The sequence below is a fragment of the Mixophyes fleayi genome, chromosome 3, assembly GCF_038048845.1.
Source record: "Mixophyes fleayi isolate aMixFle1 chromosome 3, aMixFle1.hap1, whole genome shotgun sequence".
Classification (NCBI taxonomy): domain Eukaryota; kingdom Metazoa; phylum Chordata; class Amphibia; order Anura; family Limnodynastidae; genus Mixophyes; species Mixophyes fleayi.
The window spans coordinates 215,075,914-215,102,874 of record NC_134404.1 but is presented as its reverse complement, the minus strand read 5'-3'; the positions used below and the strand labels follow the sequence as shown (position 1 = coordinate 215,102,874).

General features: G+C 41.2%; 1 protein-coding gene across 5 annotated transcripts in view; it reads left to right on the top strand.

Annotated features, from left to right (window-relative positions):
• REPS1 (RALBP1 associated Eps domain containing 1) overlaps nt 1–26,961 on the top strand; it is a 58,295-nt gene that overhangs the window by 8,561 nt on the left and 22,773 nt on the right. For 4 of the 5 annotated variants that reach the window (XM_075203105.1, XM_075203104.1, XM_075203107.1 and 1 more), the window contains exons 2-6: nt 3,037–3,160; nt 15,207–15,400; nt 18,611–18,764; nt 19,173–19,297; nt 20,366–20,528. In XM_075203105.1, coding sequence (XP_075059206.1) covers nt 3,037–3,160; nt 15,207–15,400; nt 18,611–18,764; nt 19,173–19,297; nt 20,366–20,528 — 760 coding nt within the window. The remainder of the gene's footprint in view (nt 1–3,036; nt 3,161–15,206; nt 15,401–18,610; nt 18,765–19,172; nt 19,298–20,365; nt 20,529–26,961) is intronic. The other variant, XM_075203106.1, reaches the window with a different exon arrangement.

Sequence of the window (26,961 nt, the reverse complement as noted above, 5' to 3'; positions counted from 1 at the left end):
TCTTTCAAATGAGGGTGTCCTGGGTTCATTGGAGCCAAAACGGTGGTAGCAATTTAGAAGAGAAGAATTTCCCGGCTTTGAGGTGTCTCCCAGGACCGGTCAGGCAGCAAGGAGCGCCATCATTAAGCAAGACAGGCTTGCTAACTTAGCCATGTCTGGCTCTACTACGGTGTTACTCTTAGGGCTAGATTTACTAAACGGCGGGTTTGAAAAAGTGGAGATGTTGCCTATAGCAACCAATCAGATTCTAGGTTTTATTTTGTAGAATGCACTAAATAAATGAAAGCCAGAATCTGGTTGGTTGCTATAGGCAACATCTCCACTTTTTCAAACCCGCAGTTTAGTAAATATACCCCTTAGTCTCATGAGACTTTGATCATGTCTTTTCAATTAGTTTAGGATATAGGCTCGAAGAGGTAGATGTTGAGTCCATATCTACACTGGAAATATATGACGGACAAGTGGAATGTTAATGAATTTGCTTTGAAGTCTCCATTGGAGAGTTAATGGTGCGACAATGTGGAGTTATTTTATTATCCAAGACAGGAGGTAAGATCAAGACCAAGTTCAGTCCCAGTGAGGCCAAGTTGTTGTATTTTTTTTGGGGGGTTTTTTTTTTTTTTAAATACTATAAATACATTTGGATTCTGTAAAATTCAATTTTGACGTAAGTTTTATTTTGGGGATTTGGAGTGGTTGGATAAGCTGTGTGTTCGAAGCTTTTTTTATGTTCTGAATATATTCTGATACTGGAAGGTTTAGGTTGCGAGATGTTATGTGATAAGGTAAATCTTTCCTGTGGATTTTCAAATTAATTTGGTCTTTATGGTTAATATTTTTTTTGTGTTGAAGTTGGTTTTGTTTTGAACATGTTGGTGATTTTACAATTGGCACACCTGTTGCAGTGATAAAAGATATTTTGTGTTTTTTTTGTATCTGGTTTTACTTACTGGAAGTATTGATGAAAGCTGACTACATTTCTAAATATAATTTTGAGCATATTTGGGAGCTGTATTGTCAGAGACTCCTCTTTGTGCAGTGTGCAGGTGTTTATGGATTATAGCATGATTTTCTTGGGTAAATTAGAATATTGAGTGAACAGTATAATGTGGTGTTTACTGAATCGAGTAAGCAATCCATGTGTTTTTTTTTTCTTCATCTATATTAGTATGTTGTGTTTTTTTCTTCTCCATAAAATTGCATTTCATGATTTACCCTTGTGCATTATTAAATCTTTCTAGGTTAGATCAGTTCCTTCTGAGCCTGATGGACTTTCCCAGTGGGATATTGGTCAGCTAATTTAGGTGGTGGTTGCTGGTAGCTAGAATACAGCTATTACAATCAATGTAGAATTTTCTAGTCAACCTGGCAACCGGAATTTAAGTCCTGTCATAAATAGATGTCTTACTGTCTAATACCCCTTTCACACAGAGACATGTACCTGGGAATAACCTACATTGTGTGTCTGTGTGAATGATGCAACACATGTTGAAGCAGTGTTCATTATCACGTGTCTGACCTGGGATTTTGGTGAGAAAGGGGTATAATTCTACAGTGTTTGCTGATTCCAAGCTCTTAAAATGCTCAATGTAGTCCTATATGCTGACAGGGGGGCAAAAGGTATTTGTATAAATGTACATTGTTGCTAACAGTGCCGTTTTAATGATTAGTTAGTTACAAAGGTTTTTGGGGTGAAATTTCAGAATTATGGCAACCTTGCAAGTTAGTTTGGGTGGGTTTAGTTCCATGTTATCATTACTTGTGCTTTACCTGTTTGATTTTGTCTGGACTTTTTATATATACAGTCTTGTGCAAAAGTTTTAGTCGGGTGTGGAAAAATTCTGCACAGTAAGAATACTTTCAAAAATAGAAGTGCTAATAGTTTATCAATTAACAAAATACAAAGTGAATGAACAGAAGATAAATCTAAATCAAATCAATATTTGTGTGACCACCCTTTGCCTTCAAAGCAGCATAAATGCATCACTTCTTCTAGGTACACTTGCACACAGTTTTTGAAGGAACTCTGCAGGGAGGTTGCTCCAAACATCTTGGAGAACTAACCACAGATCTTCTGTGGATGTAGGCTTGCTCAAATACTACTGGTCTCTTCATGTAATTCCAGACATGGTGAGATCAGGGCTATGTGGGGGCCATATCAATACTTCCAGGACTCCTTGTTCTTCTTTACGCTGAAGATAGTTCTAAATGACATTAGCTATATTGGGGTCATTGTCCAGCAGCAGAATAAAGTTGATGCCAATCAGACGCCTCCCTGATGGTATTGCATGATGGATAACTATCTGACTGTATTTCTCAGCATTGAGGACACCATTAATCTTGACATAATCCCCAACTCCATCTGCTGAAATGCAGTCCCAAGCTTGCAAGTATCCTCCACCATGCTTCACTGTTGCCTGCACAGTCGTTATTGTACCGCTCTCCAGCCCTTCGGCAAGCGAATTGCCTTCTTTTACAGCCAAATATTTACAATTTTGACTCATCATTTCAGAGCACCTTCTGTCATTTTTCTGCACCCCAATTCCTATGTTTTCATGCATAGTTGAGTTGCTTGACCTTGTTTCCAATCATTGGCTTTTTGGCTGCAATTCTTCTGTGAAGACCACTTCTGGCTAGACTTCTCTGAACAGTAGATCGGTCTACCTGGGTCCCACTGTTTTTTCCAGTTATCTACAAGGACATGTTTTAGAGAATCTATTAAATTTGAGCTAACTTTTGGTATATTCATTAACACAATTCATAATTCTTCCAACAGCCCACATTTTGCAGAAAATTGCTGCTCGCATGGAACAAAGTTTGGAGACTTGTCTATTTTTTAATGTTTTAATTATTAGCTCTTTTGTATAAGGCAACCTATGTTTACGTTCTTGTTATGTTAAACAATAACCAATGTCTTCATTTTTTTCTTTTAGTATATTTCCTCCAACCACCTATCCCTCCACATTTAATTTGCTTTGCAACAAAATTAAAAAACTGGGAGTTTTTCATTTTTAAAATATTTTCTATGTTTTTCAGATAATGGAACTGTGTGGAGCAACAAGACTTGGCTATTTTGGAAGAAGCCAGTTCTACATTGCGTTGAAGCTTGTAGCTGTAGCACAGTCTAGTTTACCATTGCGAGTCGAAAGTTTAAACACTGGTAAGTATGGTTACATAGCCTAATTATTTCCTGGCATCCTCCTCAGCAGATAAAACTTGATATGTAAATGCCTGACAGCTTAATTTAAATTAAACTGGAATAATTATTTTGGAAAGATCTAGGTCATGGGTGGCCAACCAGTCAGACCAAGACCCGAAAATTATTTATAGGGCACCGCAAATAGCCAACTTTACCTTTTTTATATGTGTGTGCGCATATACGTATACCGAGTATAAACTCACACATACATACCTTACACAAATAAATTGAAAATTACATAGTTTGCAGGATCTTGCTAAGTGAAAAAGAAAATATCAAACTCCCATTGCCAAAATGTTCAGAATAATCATCAAACTAGCACAACTCTGTAGTGCACAGCTCTTACTTCGCTGTGGTTTCCAGCAGAGGAGAGTTCAAAGGACTACTTACAGTCTCTTCACAGTAGCTCACACTGCTACTGCATCCACAATACTTCAGACCTTTTAATGGGTTCTTCTGACCGCTTTACATGCACATCAGCTTCTTCACATGCCATCAAACCTAACCACGGCCTCAGACATACTTGTCCGATATTCCCACATGCCCCTTACATGCCCTTCAGCCTCCCTGCAGTCATCAGACGTACCGATATACCCTTACATGCTATTAGACTTTTCCACATGTCTCTTACATGTCCATCAGACCTCCCCACATGCCGCTTGCATGCTCTCGGGTCTGTCATGTCCTTTATTTACCTCCTCCTTCCCTGAGAAGGCTCTAGAGCCAAGGGTAGCCACTGCTTATCTAGGGCATAGCTAAAGCATAAGTGGCCCATTGCTAATACCCGTTTGATTTTGGATGGTGTAGAGTACATTTTGAGGGCCATTCATGAGTAATTTTCAAATCTGACACAAGTAATTACAGCTGGAAGCCATTTCCTGAACTCTGTAGCACCTCTGTAAAATTGCCTACAAAATTGAAAATTGTATGGACTGGCAAGTGCTGAATACGTGCTTATCTGTATGAAAATCCTGCTAATGTTCTCACATAAATTGGAAACCATACAGTCTGATTCAGCTATGTGTAGAAGGACCACATGTTTTCTAGAAATAAACAGTCGGCCATATATGTGTAGTATCTAAACAAAAAACAAACAAAAAAAACCAAAACATTTTTATTCAAACACTCTTCTATCCAAACAAGGAGGGTCAAGCGAAGAATGAGTATGGGAGCCCACCCTATGTATTTTATATGTGAATTTCTTCAGGAGTCTGGCCTCCCATGCTCACAAGTATATCATATATAGTGCCCATTATACATTTTCACTAATTTTAAGGGTTTATATGTAGTGGGTATAAGAAAAACCTTTAAGGTACTACACACAGCCACTTTAGGCCTCTGTTTATTTCTAGGAAATGTGTGGACCTGCACAATTACACGTAGCTGAATTAGGCTGGATAGTCTCCATTTGAAGTGAGAAGATCAGCAGGATTTTCATATAAATACTTCAAGAAAATATATTGAGTACACAGTACTTATTCTGCATTTAACAGATATATATATATATATATTTATTCTCACACACATGTTGAAGGGGGAATGTATACAGTGGTGTACCATACTGCCACTTCTCTAATGCTTTTATTGTAAAACTTGAGGGAATTTACATCCAAATCAGGTGAACTTTTTAAGGGACCAAAATTAATGGGACAAAGTAAACAATCCTACATCAAACTTTCACTTTTTAATACTTTGTTGCAATCCTTTGCAGTCAATTACAGCCTGAGGTCTGGAACGTATAGACATCACCAGACGCTGGGTTTCATCCCTGGTGATGCTCTGCCAGGCCTCTACTGCAAATGTCTTCAGTTTCTGCTTGTTCTGGGGGCTTTTTCCCTTCAGTTTTGTCTTCATGAAGTGAAATGCATGCTCAATCGGATTCAGGTCAGGTGATTGACTTGGCCATTGCATAACATTCCACTTGTTAGCCTTAAAAAACTCTTTGGTTGCTTTTGCAGTATGCTTCAGGTCATTGTCCATCTGCACTGTGAAGCGCCGTCCAATGAGTTCTGTAGCATTTGACTGAATATGAGCAGATAATATTGCCTGAAACACTTCAGAATTCATCATGCTGCTTTTGTCAGCAGTCACATCATCAATAAATACAAGGGAACCAGTTCCATTGGCAGCCATACATGCCCACGCCATGGCATGACCACCACCATGCTTTACTGATGAGGTGGAATGTTTTGGATCATGAGCAGTTCCTTTTCTTCCTATCACTCTGGTACAAGTTGATCTTTGTCTCATCTGTCCATAGGATGTTGTTCCAGAACTGTAATGGCTTTTTTAGATGTTATTTGCCAAACTCTAATTTGGTCTTCCTGTTTTTGTCGCTCACAAATGGTTTACATCTTGTGGTGAACCCTCTATATTCACTCTTGTGAAGTCTTCTCTTGATTGTTGACTTTACCACATATACACCTACCTCCTGGAGAGTGTTCTTGATTTGGCCAACTGTTGTGAACGGGTTTTTCTTCACCAGGGAAAAAAATCTTCTGTCATCCACCTCAGTTGTTTTCCGTGGTCTTTTGGTGTTGCTGAGCTATCCGGTGCGTTCTTTCTTAAGAATGTTCCAAACAGTTGATTTGGCCACACCTAATGTTTTTGCTATCTCTCTGATGGGTTTGTTTTGATTTTTCAGCCTAATGATGGCTTGCTTCACTGATAGTGACAGCTCTATGGATCTCCTATTGAGAGTCGACAGCAGCAGATTCCAAATGCAAATGTTACACCTAGAAACAACTCCAGACCTTTTAACTGCTTAATTGATGATGAAATAATGAGGGAATAGTCCACACATGTCCATGAAATAGGTTTTGAGTCGATTGTCCCATTACTTTTGGTCCCTTAAAAAGTGTGAGGCACATATAGAAACCGTTGTAATTCCCACATTGCTCACCTGATTTGTATGTAAATACCCTCAAATTAAAGCTGAAAGTCTGCGGTTAAAGACATCTTGTTAGTTTCATTTCAAATCCATTGTGGTGGTGTATAGAGCCCAAAATATGAGAATTGTGGCGATGTCCCAATATTTATGGACTTGACTGTATGTGCGTATATGTATATATTAGAGAAGCTCAGGCTCGGTTTTCTGAAAACCAAGCCCACTTGAACTTAGGGGATCCGAGTAGGCTCGCGAGCTGCCTCGTTGCTTTTGCATGTCCTCTGATCTGAATCGAGGCAAATTATCATTGTTGCGTTGTCGGATGTCGCAGTTTTTGGATTTCATAAGTACCTCCCTCCCCAGGAGATCCAGTGACATTGTTCATACAGAAACAGGAAGGGTAGCACAAAAATTGACTGGAAATTAATGTTATTGAGGTTAAAAAAAAAAAGGGGGAATTTAGAAAATAAATCGGGATCCAAAACCAAAGCACGCAAGGGCGGTCTAACCGTAACACGTAGTCAATTCAGATCCAAAACCAGAATGCAGTGCTTTTTTTTGTCATAGAACTCACCGGAACGGCATCTTCTTTTCAATGCATTTTCCAAGTTTTAAAAGTAACTTTTAAATATTTGATGTTTGGTCCACGTGGACTTAAATCGCCCTGTTGAGCGTAGCATGTCAGCGGCTAAATCATTTACAATGGTGCATGCGGACTGCTTGTGTGTCGAGTACGAAGCATGCGTACTTCGTCCGCACTGGTTGTGATGGCACTGCTCGGCTTGTGGCGCTGCTCAGCTTGTGATTGGTCGTGTGGGCGCGCGCAGAGAGCTTACTGCGGGCAGTGACCATTATGTTTCATTACACAGCTGACGTGTTTGTGGGTGTGTGTACAGTTGTTCACTACTTTATTACATACATCTTTCTAGTACTGGGTAGGACCCACCTTTGCACCCAGAACAGCCTAAATTCTTTATGGCATGGATTCAGCTAGGTGTTAGAAGCATTACTTAAATATTCTGCTTCATGTGGACATGATAGCATGACGCAGTTGCTGTAAATTGGTCGGCTGCAAATCTCCCATTCTACCACATCTCAACGGTGCTCTATTGAATTTGATGACTCTGGAGGCTATTGGAGTACACTGAACTTATCATGTTTGTGAAACGAGCTTGAGATGTGTAGTTTATGGCGTGTTATATTGCTGGAAGTAGCTATAAGAAGCTTGGTAGACTGTGGCTGTAAAGGGATCCACACGGTCACCAACAATACTCTCTGGCACTTAAATGATGCTCATTTGGTATTATGGGGCCTAATGTGTGCCAAGGAAACATTCCCCACACCACCACCCTGCACCATTGAAACTAGGCAAGATGGATGCATGTTTACACCAATCTCTTACTCTACTTTCTCTATGTCGCAGCAGAACTCATAATTTGTTAGACCAGGCAACATTTTTGCAATCTTCAACCGTCTAGTGTTGATGATCCTTTGCCCACTGTAGCCTCTGTTTCCTGTTCTTTGCTGACAGGAGTGGAACCTGGTGTAGTCTTCTCTGCTGCAGCCCATCTTCTTCAAGATTCAATGTGATATGCGTTCAGAGATGCTTTTCTGCATACCACTGTTGTAATTCATGGCTATTTGAATCGCTCTTCTTGGAAAGCTTTCCACAAGATGTTGGAGTGCTTCTGTGGAAATTTATGGCCATTCTGTAGAGCATTTATGAGATCAGACATAGATGTTGGACGAGAGAGCCTGGCTCGCAAACTCCGTTCTAGTTCATAGCAAAAGTGTTCGATGGAGTTGAGGTCAGGGCTCTGTGCAGGCCAGTCAAGTTCTTCCACACCATACTCCTCAAACCATGTCTTTGTAGTCCTTTTTTTGTACACTGGGGCACAGCCATGTTGGAATAGAAAAGGGCCTTTCCCAAACTGTTGCCACAAAGTTGGAAGCATAGCATTGTCCAAATTACTTGGTATGCTGAAGCTAAGAGCTGGAGATAAGGGGCCTAGCCCAAACCCTGAAAAACAGCCCCATACCATTATCCCTCCTCCACCAAACTTCATAGTTGGCATAATACATTCAGGCCAGTAATGTTCTCCCGGCATACGCCAAACCCAGACTTGCCCATCTGACTGCCAATCAGAGAAGCGTGATTTGTCACTCCACAAAACACATTTCCACTGCTCCACAGTCCAGTGTCTGTGTGCTTTACACCACTCCATTTGATGCTTGCCATTGGTCTTGGTGATGAGGTTTGTATGCAGCCGCTCTGCCATGGAAACCCATTCCATTAAGCTCCTGCCTCACAATATTTGTGCTTACATTAATGCAAAGTTGTAAGTTCGGAACTCTTCAGCTATGGATTCAGCAGAGCACTGGTGACTTTTATGTACCATGCACTCGTTGACCCCGCTCTGTGAATTTACGAGGTCTTTCGCTTTGTGCCTGAGTTGCTGTTGTTCCTAAACGCTTCCACTTTCTAATAATATCACTTACAGTTGACCGTGGAATATCCAGCAGGGATGAAATTTCACAAACCTTCTTATTGCAGAGGTGGCATCCTTTCACAGTTCCACGTTTGACCACTGAGCTCTTCAGAATGACCCATATGGTATCACAAATGATTGCAAATGGAGACTGCATGGTTAGGTGCTTGATTCTATACACCCCTGGCAACGGGTCTGATTGAAGTACCTCCATTTAATAATTAACAGGTGTGGCCAAATACTTTTGTCCATATAGTGTGTGTATGTATATTGGGGTGTGTGTGTGTTCTATTTTAATTACTAAGTTTACGATGGTGGTCTTCAGTCTCCCTTCTTTGTGATATACTGTTATATCCAAAAATTAGACTACATTAGAGGTAAAATGCACTGGTCTCTCCAAGCCATTTAAATCTTTAATCATATCATTAAATTCAACCTCACTTCTTCAGACCAAGCATAGGGGCACATTTAAACACATATAACATGCATTTAAATCCCTACTTAAACATACTGTGACAACATCATTCTCTGACTGGTGCGTATGACAGGAGGATTACTAGCATTTCTCAGTCATCCAGTCTGCGGGACACTTACCATGGGGTTGTATGAGAGCACACGGAGGTGGCACTTAAATAGTTAAATAATTCCTGCTGGCTCCTCCCCTCTGCAACCCCTGCTAGCCTCAGTTTAATTTAAGTGCCCAAGGAGATGGGCTGTTGTTTGTTTTGTGCTGTTGGTTTTTGTCGTCTTAGATAAATTAGTTTTTGTTTTTTTTATTTTTGGTTCTTCTATCAGGAATAGTGTAGACGGTAACAGGTGCTGTAGGCTACCTGTTATCTGTTAGGTCAGCGATCCGGATGGATGGATGAAGACCCTTTTTTTTTGTTCTACTGCCCATTCAGAGAGGATTTTGGGGCTTGTTCTTAGCGTTACAGCAGCCGCTCGCGGCGGCGCTGTCACCACTACTACTCCGGGTCAGGCGCTGCTGACAGGCAGAGAGAGTGCACAGTCTGGAGGAAGCTGGACATGTTGGGAGATATGATGTTCCCCATTAAGGCGGAGGGGGAACCTGGATCTCCTGTTGCGGGGCCTATCCACAGCACTGCCTGTCTAGGTCAGACTGCAGAAACGCTGGGCACATTTCTATTTGTAGCCTTACCGCAAGCGGATGACACGGAAGGTGTGTACCGAGCTGCAGTCCGCTGTCAGTAAGAGTCTGTGAGAAGGGGACAGTGGAGGCTTCCCCCCCCGCCAGTTGGTATGTCCCAGGAGCACGAAAGCTACCTGCGAAGGCAGAGGATTACGAAGGTTCCTCAAGTGGCTCTGTGAGGAGAAAGAAGTGCGCTGTTGCTGACTTCTTCCTTCCTTCCTTCCTTCCTTCCCCTGGGACCCAGCTAAGTGTCGATTTCTTTGTTGATTAATCTATGTGACACAAGCAGTCAAGCTATTTAGTGTATTTTCCCCAACTGGGGATAAATTTACAGTGGTTTAAGTTTACGTGTTTTTAGAGGGGCTAATGTGCCCTGGTAGTATTTTAAGCTTTCTCTCAGGTTAAGAAAAAGGAAAAAAAAAACAAGACATACGTTTTAAAATAATGAGTAAAGCAAATAAGTAAGAAATACTTATTTTACTGCCGAACGTGTTTTTTTGGAGTTGAGATCCTAGCAAAACACCGTTCCTGTTTTCTACCAACCGTGTGTGTGTGTGTGTGTGTGTGTGTGTGTGTGTGTGTGTGTAGTGCTTGCTGCTGTATTTTGGTGTATTCCTTTTTCTGTTTATCATGTCAGATGAGGATAAAGCTGCCAGTGTCAAGGTTTATGCTTGTTCAAAATGTTCTGTTAAACTTCTGATGGGACAGATGGACCGGGATGCGCTCTGTGTGCAGGATGAGCGGGCGCAGAGGGCGTCCTCTGTTTATGGGGGAGCCGACGTGGGCGTCTTCACTGGCCCAATCGGTCTCTTTGCTTGCACAGCTAATTACCCGTCAGGCAGAGGCACAGACAGCCCCTGTACTCTCCACCGCAGGTTCTTTTCCGTATAATTCAGCAGAAGGGGTTACTAACCCGGCTTCAGCGGTTAATATGGGGACGTCTTCCCCGTTTTCCCCCCGTCCCCTCAGACTGCCCGAGGGGAGCCGGCTTGGTCTTCTTCCTTGGAGAGAAGTTTAGACCATTTAAACGGCTTCCTGAATTCCCCGGGGCTGCTTCCTCCCAGGGCCAAGCGGGCTAAGTTATCCCATGCTCTGTTTTCAGCTTCAGGCTCAGAGGGGTCTTTCAAGGAAGATGGGGAGCTAATAGAGGATTCTGACTCCACCCAGTTTGGTGACTGGGAGGACAATGCCAGAGACCTAGTAGTACAGAGCCTGGTGTTAGCTTTAAGTCAAGCCTTGGACTTGGTGGAATCAGAGGAGCAGAGCAGTTCAGTTCTGGGTTTTTTTAAACGGATAAAGCCAAAGGCTGTGTGTTTTCCTTCCTCTTTAGAGCTGTCTGAGATTGCAAAGTCTGCATGGAAGGCTTTGGGCCGGAAATTCTTTCCCTCACAAGCTCCATCAGCTTTATCCACTGCAGGACCAGGATGCATCGCGCTGGGAGCAGATTCTCAAGGTGGATACTCCAGTGGCTAGGTTAGCCAATCATACCACGTTGCAGCTACCCAGCTCGGCGGTCTTACAGGACCCCACAGATGGGAAGACTGAGAGTTTCCTTAAGAACATGTTTTCAGCAGCGGGCTCTTCATTCTGGCCCATGTTCTCATCTGCTTGGGTAGCCAGGGCCATGGAAACCTGGCCAATTGGAGGCAGGATTCTGATCTTCCTTTAGCTCTCCATTTGAAGGTAGCCTCGAGCTATCTTTCATGAAGCGGCCCAGAATGCGTCTTCGGTGGCTTCTTCCATTTCTGCCACGTCTGTGGCGGCTAAAAGGGCCCTTTTGGCTTCGCTCTTGGGATGCGAACGCAGAGTCCAAGATGTTGCTGGAGGCGTTACCTTACTCTGGGTTGGTCTTATTTGGTCCAGAACTGGACACTGATTTCCCACTCCACTGGTGGAAAGAGTAATTTTCTGCCGGTGAATGCTCCTACCTAGGGCCAGACCACCTAGGTTTAGTTCCTTTCAGCAGTTCTTTCGGGGCCACGCCTCTGGCAGAGGTCAGTCGTTGGCAAGAGGTGGGCCTTTTTCATCCCGAGGGCAGTGTCACAGGGGAAGGGGCTCCTTTCCCAGGAGGCGCTCGACTTCCATGAACCCAGACCAGTCCCCAGCATGACTGGAACATCCCTGTCCTCGCGGCTGGGGTTTGACTGGGGAGGTACACCTGTGAAACCGTAAGGCGAGCTCAAGGAGGACAGAAACCTCCCGTGGAGCAGAAGGGCAAAAACTTGCTTGAACTTGATTTTCTGTATGAATACAGACCGTGAAAGCGGGGTCTCCCGATCCTTCACGGGACAGCAGGATTTTGGGGATCTCATATACAGAGGATATGTGATAGACCTTTTGGGTCTGGCTCCCAAACAGTTCTTCTCAACTTCTCTTCCTTGCGATCCTCTGAAAGGAAGGGCATTGACTTGGGCTGTCGATTCTCTTCTTTAAGCAAAAGTCGTGTGCCGGATTCCCAGAAGGATCAGGGATTTTATTTGAATCTTTTTTGGTCCCAAAACAGGATGCGTCTTTTCGGCCAATCTTAAACCTCAAGGGACTCAATCAGCACTTGCTAGTGAACAAGTTCCGGATGGAATAGATTTGCTCTGTCGTCAATAGACTAAAGCCCCGGGAGTTTTTGGCATCAATAGACATCAAGGACGCCTATCTCCATGTCCCCATTTGGGAAGGGCATAAGTCGCTCCTTCGGTTCATGATAGGAAGGGATCATTTTCTGTTCAGGGCGCTTCCCTTTGGTTTGTCAACAGTGCCCCGTGTGTTCAGAGGCCATGGATACTTGCCTGTGAGCCATGGGTGTGAACATAATCCCTTATTTGGACGTTCTCCTTATCAAGGTTCCTGCGAATAATGTCCTGGATCAGCATCTTTTTCTGACCATTCGGATTCTGGAACAACACGGATGGGTAGTAAATTTCCCGAAGTCCTGGTTGGTTCCGACTCAGAGGATGGTGTTGGGCCTTCTCATGGACACCAGTCAACAGAAGGTTTTTCTTCCGGAAACCAAGGTTTCCACAATCAGGACATCAGTGCAGAGGCTTCTCCGGTCTCCTCAGCCTTCCATGTTGATGGGCATGAAGCTCCTGGGTCAGATGGTCTCCTCATTCGAGTCCCTCCTGTACGTCTGGTTTCATTTGCGGTCCTTCCAATGGGACCTCTTAAGCCAATGGTCAGGATCGCCCTTCTATCTTGAGTCCCAGTGTTTTCAGTTGTCCAGGGCAGCCCGTCTCTCCCTTCAGTTGTGGGCAGACCCGGAAAACTTATTTCATTCCATGGTCATGGACCTTGGTGACCACGGACGCGAGTTTGAGGGGGTGGGGGTCAGTGGTCCTTAATCTTTGCCTACAGGGTCTGTGGTCAAGCAGGGAGGCCTCCCTGCAGATAAATGTCCTCAAATTGAAGGCGATCCTTCTGGCTCTTCAGGGGGCGCAATCTCTTCTCAGGGGAATGCCGACTCGAATTGAGTTGGACAACGCCATGACGGTGGCCTACATAAACCAACCGTCAGGGCGGAGCAAGCAGGCACCATGGCAATGGTGAACGAGATCTTGTCTTGGGCAGAAAGGTTTGTTCCAGCCATATCCGTCGTGTTCATACCGGGGCTGAACAACTGGGAGGTGGATTATTTGAGAAGGCGTGTTATCCTCCCAGGAGGCTGGTCCTTGCATCCTCAGGTTTTTCAGGATCTAGTTGTTAGATGGGGCCTCCCCGACATAGACTTGATGGCCTCTCGTCACAATTGCCGTGTACCAAGGTTTTGCGCAAGGTCCAGGGATCCCTTGGCAGTGGATGTAATGACAATGCATTGGTAATTTCATCTGGGTTACTTGTTTCCTCCCATTCCCGTGATTCAGCGAGTACTTCGGGTGGCTCTAGGAGGGCTATCCAGTAATTCTGATGGTGCCAAACTGGCCCATGAGGATTTGGTATACCAACATTCTTCTGCTCGCAGACGTTCCGGGTTGCTCTCTTCCTCTCAGGCCCGATTTACTGCAACAGGGACCCTTTTATCATCCTTACTTTGTTCGATTAGCTTTAACGGCATGGCTGTTGAGGCTGGCATTTGGCGGGGCAATGGGTTCTCTTCCGGTGTCGTGCAGACCTTGATGAAGTCCAGGAAACCGTCCTCAGCATGCATTTACCATAGGACACGGCTGGCTTATGTTAAATGGTGTGAGGCTCATTCTTGCCAGTTGTCGCCTTTCCGCTTGTCTCGTTTATTAAAGTTCCTCCAGGATGGTTTGGATGTTGACCTCCTTATTGGCTCCCTCAGAGTTCAGGTCTCTGCGTTATCTGTGTTTTTCCAACGTCGTCTGGGTATTCTTCCAGAGGTTGACATTCTTCCACAGGGCGTTGCGCGTTCAGTCTCCTTACGTTCCGCCGATAGCGCCCTGGGATCTCCATTTGGTCTTGGGTGTTCTCCAGAATCCATCTTTCGAACCTCTGCGTTCGGCTGTACTCGGATTTGTGACTTGGAAGGTAGTTTTCCTGTTGGCTATCGCATGGGCGAGCAGGGTGGCAGAACTTGTGGCGTTATCATGTAGGGCTCCCTACCTGATTTTTCATGAAGACAGGGCAGTGTTGAGGATGGTGCCTTCTTTTCTGCCAAAGGTTGGGTCTGGTTTCCACGTGAACCAGGATATAGTGGTTCTTTGTTAGATGTGGTGCAGGCTTTATGCACTCGTGTGGATAGGTCCTCTGCTTATCCTAAGATGGACTCTTTGTTTTGTATGACTCCCATAAGTGGGGTTGGCCGGCATCCAAACAAACCATTGCCCGTTGGATTACATCTACAATTTGGCAGGCTTTTGTGCGTTCTAGCAGGCGGTGCCACAGAGGCTCACAGCTCGCTGCACGGGTTTGGTGGGGGCATCCTGGGCTGCTCATCACGGTGCCTCAGTGGATCAGCTGTACAGGGCTGCAACCTTGTCCTCTGTTCACACCTTTACAAAACTTTACAAATGTAATGTTTTTGCTGCTTCGGATGCTACTTTTGGCCGCAGTGTTTTGCGTGCAGGGGTCACGAGCAAACTCTCCCTTGGGGGCTACTTTAGATGGTTCCCATGGTAGCAGTGTCCCCCAGATTGGATGACTGAGAAAAGAAGATTTTCATACTTGCATCAAATCTTTCTCTGAATCCATCTGGGTTACACTGCGTTCCCTCCTTTTTGCTCTTCTGCTGGATGTTGTTTGTTTGGTTCCTTCCTTGAGGCGTTTTTATTATAGTAAGGCTAGCAGGGGTTGCAGAGGGAGGGGCCAGCAGCAGTTTAACTATTTAAGTTCCAACTCCGTGCACCCTCATACAACCCCATGGTAGCAGTGTCCCCCAGATGGATTCAGAAAAAGAGATTTGTCGTAAGTGCCATAATCTTTTTTGCCTAACCTATCATGTTTTCTACGTACATTGTTATGATTCTCTTCCATGTCTGCATTACAATAGTGCTTTATTTACCCATTGGTTGACCCATTTATTCTTTCCAGTAAAGGACCTGCCTCTGCCAAGATTTCTGGTGTCAAAAAATGAGCAGGATTCAAGACCTCAATTTGCCCACAGCTCAGAAGGAGACAACTCTGCTTCTTACTCAGGGGTTATTCCACCTCCCCCTGGCAGAACGCAAGTCAAGAAAGGTTCAGTTAGTCATGATGTTATTCAGTCACGTGGTCCAGCAGAACAGGTAAAATGGAAGTTCATTATCCCATTATATATTTAAGCTAGGTCCACGTGGATTTGTGTGGTGATGCATGCCTCAATGTGTTAAAAATGAAACATAGCTTATATAGCTTTCAAAAATGAACATATTCACGAGTATTTGTCCCAGCTCAGTGTCTTGTTTTGCAGGAAAGCTTTTATATCAATTGACTGTTCTTCTGTCCTTTGCCACTAAAATCCTGTTTGTCAAATCAAGTCTTTCTGTAGTGTCTAGTCGTGTATCTGTATCATAGGTTTATTATTGTTGCCCCTGAATGGAAAGCTGTGCTACATTATGCTTGATATACAATTGTATCCAGAGAGCAGCTGTGTCCTATCCTTGAACTATACAAATAAAATGATATGAAGTGTCTTAAAAGAATGGAAAGAAGTCTTGACAGAAAGCAATGTATTTCTTCAGTATTGCAGGTGGACACATACTGATCAATAAATTTAATGTAATTTTAAGATGAAAAATGCTTCCAGACGCATGCTGTCATTAATCTGTAAACCATCTATCCATATTGTGGATTGCAGTCATTACATTTAAAAAAAAAAAAAATCATAATATCTATATATTTATTTTATCTCTTTTTCTATACACAATATAAATTTGTGTTAACATGTAAATTATTTAATTGGGCTATACATGTGCGATATCCTGTTCAAAGTGATGTCGCTGGGGTGGACATTTTTTGTGCTGTTTAAAATTTGATTACAGACCTGGTTTTACAGATATTCATTGTTGCAGGAAAGGACATGAAAACCTTTGATAATTATGGATGTGTTTGTCCTGATGGTAGGTAGCAGGAGAGGGTTTAGAGGTCTTGTTTTGTGATCGCATAGTCCGAGACCATACCTTTATCTCCCTAAAATGTTTTCTGGAGCCTGTATTTGTTGCCGAGTTGTTGACAAGTGGGAACAAGCAGTGGGTATTGGTAAAAGATGTTCTATAGCACACCGTAGTATAGTAAGTACTATTAATATTGAGAATAAAAGGTGCCAGTGCCCTCCTTCGTGTGCACATTAGTTTAGGTTTATCGGGCTTATCAGTTTAAAGGACTTCAGGCATTCCCTCAAAGTTGGTAGAAGTATAAACCATAAATATGAACTATTGAGCAGTAAAAATTGTCATAATGTAAAAAACTAGTATTTAATAATTTTAGTTGGAAATACGTACAAGCATATGACTGAATATTGAGCTAATCTGATGGAATGGTTGAAACGCTCTATGGAATAGACATGTTCTATAGCCATCCTGTAGATCAAAGTGCTGTGAGTCAGATGCTTCTGTCCTCAATTGTAGCATGGTAGATGCGTTATGGGCATGGTCCAAACCCTTTATTGCAGATCTACAGTTAATTCTTAAGAGCAATGTTTTACCCTCCAGAGTTGTCTATACATGAGGCAAGTATAAACCCTGCCTTACTGCCAGTGGACACATCTGTCTGATTGGCCATGATCTTAGAGATCCAGCAGTTTTGTAACCCTGTTGCATATGTTGTCCACTTGGTCATCGTCCAGTTGCATTTACTGCCTAATGCGACAGACATCTGGTTCAGCGCCAGTCTTTTTGGGCCCATATATTCTCTAAATCGGCTTCATTGCATGTTAATAAATTGCAGTTTGTATGGGCACCTTAAATCTCAAGTCCTAGATCTTTAGATGTTATAACTGTTATACAGCTACCATCTATTTCCAATTATTTGTATCCTTAAAATGTAACCTTTTGCATGTATTATAACTACCAGGAGCCATGTAGTAACAGAGCTTAAAAATGTACTGCTGGCTCCTAACTTTTTGATGTAATTTCTATAGACCACCAGTTGATGCAACTCTATCCTAACCTTGGATTTGATCGACGCCTTAATTTGTTATCTATATATAGACCCCAACCATGCATTGAGTAGCCAGTTTTATAGGTACATATAACGGAGAGTGGCTGTCAACAAGATAAATGGAGATTATGGAGGCTGCACATCAGAGATGAGAAAAATTTAAGGGACTACTAATTCTTAATAATAATAATAATAATTATTACTACTTATTAAAAGCACTCCTCAGGTGACCTCAGTCAGCATTGCTGAAAAACAGTTTTTCAATAAACAGCCACTATTATCAGATCAGTCATATGAGCACGATTGTGAACACCTGAGACATGACCGACATGATGGGGAGGCAGTGGGGACTATGATCACTACTCTCTGCCCGTTCTGTAGAGCAGTGGATCCTAAACTTTTTCAGTTCAAGGCACCCTTAGGGTCTCCATAATGTTTTTAAGGCACCCCTATGCCAAAATTATTACCAAGTAGTCCCCCGCCTTGCTTACCACTGGTCCTGGCCGAAGCACCCAGGCTGTGAGATCGCCGAGGCACCCCAGGGAGCCTAGGCGCACAGTTTGGGAACTACTGCTGTTGAGAGATAGTAACAATCACCTTCCTCTTCACATTTCTAGAGGAGGACAAATGACCTTGTAAGCTGTGCGAGGCTGAGAATTGAGTTAGCTGTTTAGGGGAAAAATGTTTTTTGTAACCTGGATTCCAGTTTCTTCAGATAACATGAAAATGTAGGTGTCTCAAAAATTAATTGAAGGAGACTGTATAACACACACACATGGCATCAGTGCACACTCTTTAAAATTTAAACCTTGATATTTATCAAAACATAAAATCAAGGCTGCAGGCATGTCTACAATTTTTATAAAGAAAGGTAATGTTACACTAGTGTTACTAATAGAGTGCTTTAGAAATTACCCAACATCTAATACTGACACCCTTCTAGACGAACAACTAATCCTTCTAATAAATAGAAGTGAAGATTGGGAGAATGAATATAATATCCATATAAATAACCCTTCAATTCCAAAATAAAAAACAGGATAATATAGAGATTGAGAGTCGCACAAGCAGTTTTAAAATCACATTTTTATTCATGTAATCACTTATATAATTTGCTGCTTTTAAATTGCAACAATTTTACTAATAATTAATAAAAGTTATACTTAAACTAGATGCTAGGTTTCACGTAACATACAGAAAATTTATTTGGATGAGGACTGTTTTGTGCATCAGATTTGGAATCGACTTTTTTTTTTTCTTTTAATGGATGTCTATAATTTTTGTAAGTTGATAGTTTTGTTCTCCAATGATGATATAGGTCCACTAACAACTTTATTCTTTTCCCCCTTTCATGTAAGGAGTCCACATCACCCGTCGTATCCCCTCAGCAATCCCCACCTTCATCTCCACATTCATGGAGGAAGCACAGCCGGCATGCCAGTGGAGGAAACAGTGAACGGCCTGTGACGGGGTCTGGGCCGCTTTGGACACCTTACAGTGAAGCACAAACAGGTGATTGCAAACTGCCCTTTGGTCATATAAAACAAATCCTGCTAATCTCATCTCATTTGGCAAAGCACTAATCCTCTGGAGCTAAATTGTTTCAAGGGAAAATAAACACAGACCTTTAGTTTTATACTTTACAATAATACTTCAAAATGAATCAACAGGTTTGGCACAATTAAATGCCTCTCTGATGTCGTCTTTTTCTGTGCATTGCATTTTCTGATTTGAGGGCTTAGACCTAATAATGTAATGGGAGCAGATATTTTGCACACAATATGAGACATGAGTGTATGTGTATATATATATATATATATATATATATCTATATCTATATCTATATATATATATTGTGTGTGTTTTGCAAACTGTAGCTATACTGTCATATAATTGACTTTACGTTGCCTTTTGTTGCAGGTAGTTCATCTGGGGAAGGAATATGGCCTGCACACTCTCCACTTCCACATCAGGAAAATTGGGTCAGTTTTGCAGATACCCCACCAAGCAGTGCTCTTTTAGCCATGCATCCTGCCTCTGTCCAGGTGTGACATTTTATTAGTTGCGTATTCATTTGCTTCCTTTAATTTGCTTCATTCGAATGGCTTTTTTTTTTTTTTTTTTTTTTTTTGCCTTTCATTTTGCCGCGACTTATTTTATGCATTTAAAGAAATAGTGGAAAGTTCTTTGCTGCTTAACGCTAAGGCTATAACTAGCTTTATATCAAACTCTAAATACTACTTTATTAAAAATTTTAGTGGTTAATTGTTTGAAGGCCAGCGACCAGAATGCATTATTAGCTGATACCCTAATACTTCAGTTCTAATCTTTCCTGGAGTATATCTGTGCTTTAATACTTTGTAGTTCTACTAAATTAGTTCTTTTTCAAATGTTCTCCTCCTCCTCCTCCTTTTTTTTTTTTCTTTTTTTTTTTTTTTAGGCCTTTTATAAAACAGGCGTTCCCTGTTATTTCTGCATGTTTTGTTATTGGAACAATGATTTTTGTTTCATGAATAGAGTACATCATTAGGACTATTGTGTGACATAAAGCTACACAGAAATGTAAGAAAAAAGTAGATCATATTACCAGTGAAAGTTTTTGAGCCATTTCAGAAGCAATTGGATTACTTTATGTTCAGTTTGTGTATGGATTGTTGTAATTGCTTTATGGTATGTAGCTCTGGGTCAGCTAATTTAATGTTTATTGTAAAGCATTACAATAAGCGTATGAGTTTATTGTAGATGACCAATTTATTTAGTTGCATTGCTTTCATCCACATGCACTCTCCATAGCTTTGCTCATGCTCCTTTTTACTTTTGGTTTCCCCTGTTTTTGTCCTTTACGTGTTAGAGTATTTAACAGAAGTTTTTCGTCTTTGCTTTACTAGCTGGGAAATCTCAATACAAAATGGAAAAACGTCCACACAAGCTATCTGATGTATTTGCTGTTTTTTGTGTCTTTGTTCCTCAGTAGTGTTTTCACACCGTCTAATATCCAGTTTGATAATAAATAAACATATATCAGCCTGCATTGCTCCAAAAGGCCTGTCTTCCCCCACTCTCTTGCAATCTGTGTGATTAACACTGAGGAAAGAATTAACTTCTAATTCCAGGACCAGACAACTGTGCGCACTGTGGCATCAGCCACCACTACAAACGAAATTCGTAGACAATCCACTAGTTATGATGATCCATGGAAGATCACTGATGAACAAAGGCAGTATTATGTAAATCAATTCAAAAATATTCAGCCTGACCTAAATGGATTCATCCCAGGTAAGGATGTCCGTGAACATTCTCACTGTTTCTCAAGTTATTTTCAGTAGGATTCAGACTGTGTTGCATGTGATCCATTCTATGAAAAACTTGGGACAGCTTTCTGCAGGAAGAATACAAACATTTACACCATTTTCAAGTGTGTTAAATTGCATGTTAAGACAAGTTTCCCTTGTGACTCAACTATATTGACATAACATAGTGATTATATTTTCTGTTTCGCTGTATGTTTTACAAGTTGTACTATCTGCAACTTAAGGACCCTCTTTTTTAGAAAAAAATACTCCTTCAGTATCATTCTCCTCTTACTTGCTTTTCAGAGACCTTTTAAATAAAATGTTAACCTTAATCCTAATGAAATGATTATGCAGAGTTTCCTCCTCTCTGTAGAGAAGCAATGAAAGTTGGGGTGGCTGTAAATAGTCATGTGTAAAAGAGAGCATACCTCCTTCCAGTTCTGTGTTTTACATACTAGAACATCATTAGTCCTCACAAATTCCTGAAATGTAAAAATCTAATCTCATTTGACAAATACATAACAGATTTTACTTATTTATTCAACAAAAAGTATGCCAATATTAATAAGCCATGTGTGAAAATATATAGACATACCATGATTCACTAGCTTGCAGATCCAGCTTTAACAGTGATAATTTGGAGTTATTGTTTTGTGTATGAGTTTGTCTTTTCTTGTACCCCTCCTCTTTACAACACTGCTTCAATTCATTTATGTTTAAATATATAGACAGCTCTTATAAGGTATTTAGCCATTCCAAGACCTTGATTTTTATCTCAGACTTTCAGTTGCAAATTTTCTGGTTTACTTAAGCTGGGTACACACTACACTGTCATCGTCCAATAATCGGCTAAATCAGCCGACATACGACCGCTCGTTCAAAAGTCGAGTCAGTGTATACAGTGACACGATGGTCGAAAGTCTGCCCAAACGGACGATTATCGCCTCATTTGGTTGGTCGTACCGTTTAATATTTTCGTTCCAATCTCGTTTCCACTGTGTAGTATGTATAAACTTCCGACCGATCCACAACAGTGAGTACGAAATTAGTCATTGCTCACGACAACATGGCTGTAAAAAGTCGCTAAAGGGACGTCCGCTCTTTCCTTTATCGTCCTAAACAAGGCTAGTGTGTATGCAGTCCATGGACCGAGCGATCGGACCATCGATCACATGTAAAATCGCTCGGCATAAAAAGTTGGTTGAAATTTCTGTAGTGTGTACCCAGCTTTAGGATCATTGTCCTGTGTCCAATATCTGACAATCTTTAGTTGCTGAGCAAACGCTGCATAATTTTCACTAGTATACTCTGGTATAAACAGGAATTGATTGTGTGGCATATAGGTCCTATGACTGCAAACTAACCACAATCAATCATCATTTCTATGCTTGCTGGTTGCTTTGATGTTAGGTGGTAGTTAGTTGACATTTGATTAAAAAAAATTTTTATCTGTTTTTTTTGTGGTAGGGAATTTAGGCAGTAAACTCCAATGGGGCAGGGACGGATGTGGATGATTATATTATGCATTTCTTTCCAGATAATATTGAGCACTACAGAAATAAATGATCATGAATATATGCAGTGTTTTGTAGTTTCTAAACATGGTATTGTGCATTATGTGACAAGACTACTACACTTTTGTCTCTTCTGTCCAGATGACATTTTTCCAGAAGTCTTGTATTTCTGTCGGATGCAATTATGCCCAAATAAACCTTACTGCAATGGTTTGGGGGGGGGGGGGGGGGTTGAGGCAAAGAGCATTTCCTGACTATCCTTCCATCATTGGTCAGCCTTTATTTCATTTATTTCATGGTAGAATCATGAACTTTAAATATGTTGACATTGGTCTGTAGATCCCTGAGTATAGCTTTTTAGGTGTTTTGTTATTTCTCTATGCATCATGAGATCTGATTTTTGTGGGAAAATTGCTGGAAAAAACTCTTGGAAGATTGTCAACTGCTGTCAAATTATGAGCTATTGGAATTCATAGTGGTCTAGGATATAACTGGTAAATTGATGGAATGCTCCACCTGATTGGCTGAGCCAGAACCTTTATTAAAGTGTGCTTAATTCCTTTGCTCTATCTGAGGTTGTTGGTACCTCGCGTTACCATGGAACAACACATCTCAGGGTAAACACAGTGCATAAATGTGAAAACCACCTTGGTACATTTATTTTTGAATAAACATTATTACGTTTATTAAGGGAAGGGTGATTGGAAAAAAGAATTAACATCTAGTAGATGGCACCGTGTAAACAGGTGTAACCTATAAAATGCAATAGATGCATCTCTCAAACAAAATGTATGTACCTATGGGCTTACCACACTGACATAGAAAACCATGTCCAAGTTAAACCTGGTTGCTTGTCAAGACTGACCACAAACTCATTTAGCCAAATAAACTCTGCTTAGTACAATAGAATTAAATATACTTTAAGCTAGTGAGCAGGGCCGTTTTACCCAGTTTGTTAGTTTACTGTGTTTGTCCCTAATTGTAAAACGCTACGAAATATGTTGGTGCTATATAAATGATGATGATGATATACTTTGACAATAGAAATATAGACTCTGAAAGACAAAATAGACTTAGAGCAACCTGTCAGATGAATATATAAATCACTAAAACAACACAGGGCTGAATAGCAGTAACAGCTCAGACATTAAACACTGGGATGTAAACCTACTCTTTGATATTGAGATTCTTTGCTGTAGTTAATTAGTGACAATAACACTTGCAGTATTTTTCACTCTGGCTACTTAAAGCAAATAACACATGTATATTATGGTTGGGTACCTTTTGGTGCACTACTTGTATTAGTGTATATGTGTGCAGTGATTACTTTCACGCTTATCTGCAAATGAGGTACCAGTTAATAAACTCATTAGTGTCTTTATCTGATTCAGTTAAATGAGTCTGTTATAGCCCAACTCAGGAATAATGGAAAATTGCAGTGTCTTGGCAGCATGTGCCTATATATTTAAATTAATTATTACACTTATCTGCCACAGTGGAGGCAGGGCTCTGGCAAGCTTCATTAGCAATCCACTGTGACTAAACATTTCCCTCTTTGGCCAGGGCTAGTTTTGTATGCCCACAGAAGTAGCTCTTTACACCGCTCACCCAAAGGTTCACAGTCCCTTGTAAAACATTGCTCACAAACTGGACACTTACCAATTCTAGAAGAGGTTAGGCTCTCCGAACCTCCTCACTGACTGGACTCTGAAGTGTTGAAGCAGAGCAGACAGGCTAGTTATAGGCACACACTTTCAGTCCTGCAGCTTCTTCACATTCTTGCAAGATGGCTTCTCTGCTTCCTCTTTGAAATTGTTCAAATTTTTGCTCCCTCCTTTCCTGAGTGGCATCGGTGGGCACCTTGAGTTGTATCCTCCCATTTCCGTTTTCCCCTCCAACCAGTATCCTTGACTACAGGAAGGGCTGATTACAGCATTTTAATCTGCACCATTTATCATGGGCATTGCCATTTTGTCAGAGCGATTACTGGGGTTACTTGTAAGACATAAATTACCTATTTTTTTTCAACATGAAACAGTATGGGTTTACTTTTTCACATATGGCTTCTTCATATTGGCTTATTTACTTGTTGAATAAATTACGTTATGGGTTGTTATTCAAATGATGTTAGATTTATCAAATTTTAGGAGTTGACGAGAACTCGTTGATTGATATTTTTTGATATGTAGAAAGTTGGGTTTTTTTTTCACAAGTATAAAAAATGTACATTCCAATCAATTTTGTTAAGACACGGAGCAAGCCATTTATATACTCCAGTCCTGGTCATTTATGCTTGTAAAAGACTGAGCGCAACCCCACATCTATCTTAATCCCATTCATATCAACTTGTGCTGCATGTAATGTGTGACGTATCACTAAAAATGTGAGTGTTTTCAAAAGTGATCAATAAAGGAATATTGTTTTTCAAAGAATATTCATTTAATTGGCTGTGTGATGGTCTGGTGACAGTAAGTATAATCAAAGTGCCCTAGGTCAGTAGCTATAGCTACAGATATTTAAATGTTTAGCTTTTCATTATTTTTCTGTAGACAGTAGCTGAGGAGTCAGGGCTTAATGAGATCATCACGTGCCACAATGACTACTTTAAGCCTCTCCTCTGTCCACCACCTACAGGAAATAGCTGTGAGGGAACAGGAAAGTATGTCAACTTCTTTGAGTCCCACTTGTCCTTCATACTAAAGTGGTTAAAGGGACTGAACCTCAAAAACTTTAGTCAAAAATACATTGCACTAGTGATTAGTATAGATTAAACAGTGCAGGCTGGGAACAAATTAAGTATGTTAAGAAACAAACTGGAAGGCTCTGAGTGAAAGAACTCCTATATATCAAGTGATGCTAATAATTTTTTTTTCCTATAGAGTAGAAGAAATTGCAAGTTAGTATGTGTGGTTTCCTGATCTGGTCCAGTGTGGTGGTGAGCAGCCTCAGTGTTACTCGTGAAATAACATGTAAAATTCATAGTATTGTGTGAGTGATTTTTCAACCTCCTTCTAGTATACTGGAATTATCTTCACTTGATATATTGGAGTTTTTTTTCTCTCATTTAGCACATCTCTGTGTGATTATATTGTGTTCACCAGTGGCCACTTAGTGTTTCTTTTGGTGGATTTACCTAAGTGGCCGGTGCTGTGGATGATTGCTTGGGAGAAGGGGGGGGGGGGGGGGGGCAGACCTTTCATCCATAGGAAACTCAAATGATGGAACAAGCTGTCTCAGGTGTGGTTCCAGAATATCTCCTAAATATATGATTGGGTTCAGATCTGTTGACTGAGAATGCCATAACATATGGGTAACATCAGTATGCTGCTCATCAAGCCATTGGTAGATCATACCTGCTCTGTGAATGGAGACACGGTTATTCTGGAAGACACTTGTCAAGAAGGACACCACCTAATCCTTACCCATAACCCAACTGGCTTCAGTTTAAGGGCAATGAATAACAACTTCACTGCCACATCAACAATACGCAATATACATATTTACAATGAGCTACAATGTCCCCTTATCCACATATAATTAATCACTGCAGTTGTAGACTGTTGAGCTGGGGGACAAAAACATGGGCTATAAAAAGTACTTGCTATAATCCACGTCATGTGAGAAACGAGGAACACTGTAGTTACAGTGTTATAAAACTCGTTTCATCGGACACCTCAACCCATTTATCACTTCATCGACCAATTTTTACGAAACTGGAGATAATTGTATTCGAATAGCAAATTGCATGTCTATACCTTCATAGACCTACCAAATATTTTTTTTCTATTATTATTGGTGCACTGCCACAGCAATAGGATATATTACATACACATTAATGAGTAGTGTGGTGGAAGGATATCCTTTTAGTGGCGTAAGTGAATAAGTATTACGTGCATGGTTTTTGTTTTTCTTCCGGGAAGATGTCAATATTGGGTGCTGTATATCGACTTGATGTTACATACCAAACTGTCCATTATATAACGGCACAATACAAAACACATACAGTACATTCCAAAGCCCAAATGTATAACGGAGAATTCCATTTTGTCAACATATAGCCTACTCAGGGCTGCCAAGAGAAATTTTGGGCTCCGATCCTGCAACTACTTGGGGCCCCTTACATAGCCATGGAAGGGGGCAGGGCACACCAGCTTGGTAACTCCACCTGCTACTCCTACTACACACAGGCCAGGGCCACAGTACTTTGTACCTGCTCCCCGTCTTGGCGCCCAGAGCCTATTAATGTCCAAGTATAGTAGTGCTAGAAAGTTTGTGAATCCTGTCTGAATTTTGATCAATAAAGTAAAAGTATATCCTTTTGTGTGTTAATATAAAAGGCTTCACAAACTTTCTAGCACCAATGTACAATAAAAGTTCAGAAGGAAGTATAAACTTAGAGTTTTGTAACTGACAACAGTGCTGATGGTAGTTATATGGTACAGCATCGGTCTGTGACCAGAGCACTCTAATGAGCTTTGGTCACTGTGTGGCGCTGTTCAAAAACATGGCACTGTGTGATCTGACAGCTATGCTTTCTGTTAAAGGCTCTTATGGTACCGTAAGTCATTAAGTCTAATATAGTGTTGTTTAGACTACATCCAGATGGGCATATCCTTTTTTTTATTATTTTTTTGTGTAAAATCGCACATGGATTTTGTGGGTAGGGCCACATCTTGGAGTGTGAAAATGTACCGTCTCTCATTCACCATGGTTGTACCTCAAGTTTTCTCCAAAGAAAATGCTTGAGCATCTATGAATTAGGTTTTTATTGTCTTGTGTGTGTGTGTGTGTGTGGGGGGGGGGAGTATGGCTCGTCCGAAGTGTCAAAACCCTTCAAAGTACCTCTCAATGTACCCTTCTACATAACAATACAAGAGCAAGGACTGTTCACAAAATGTAGAG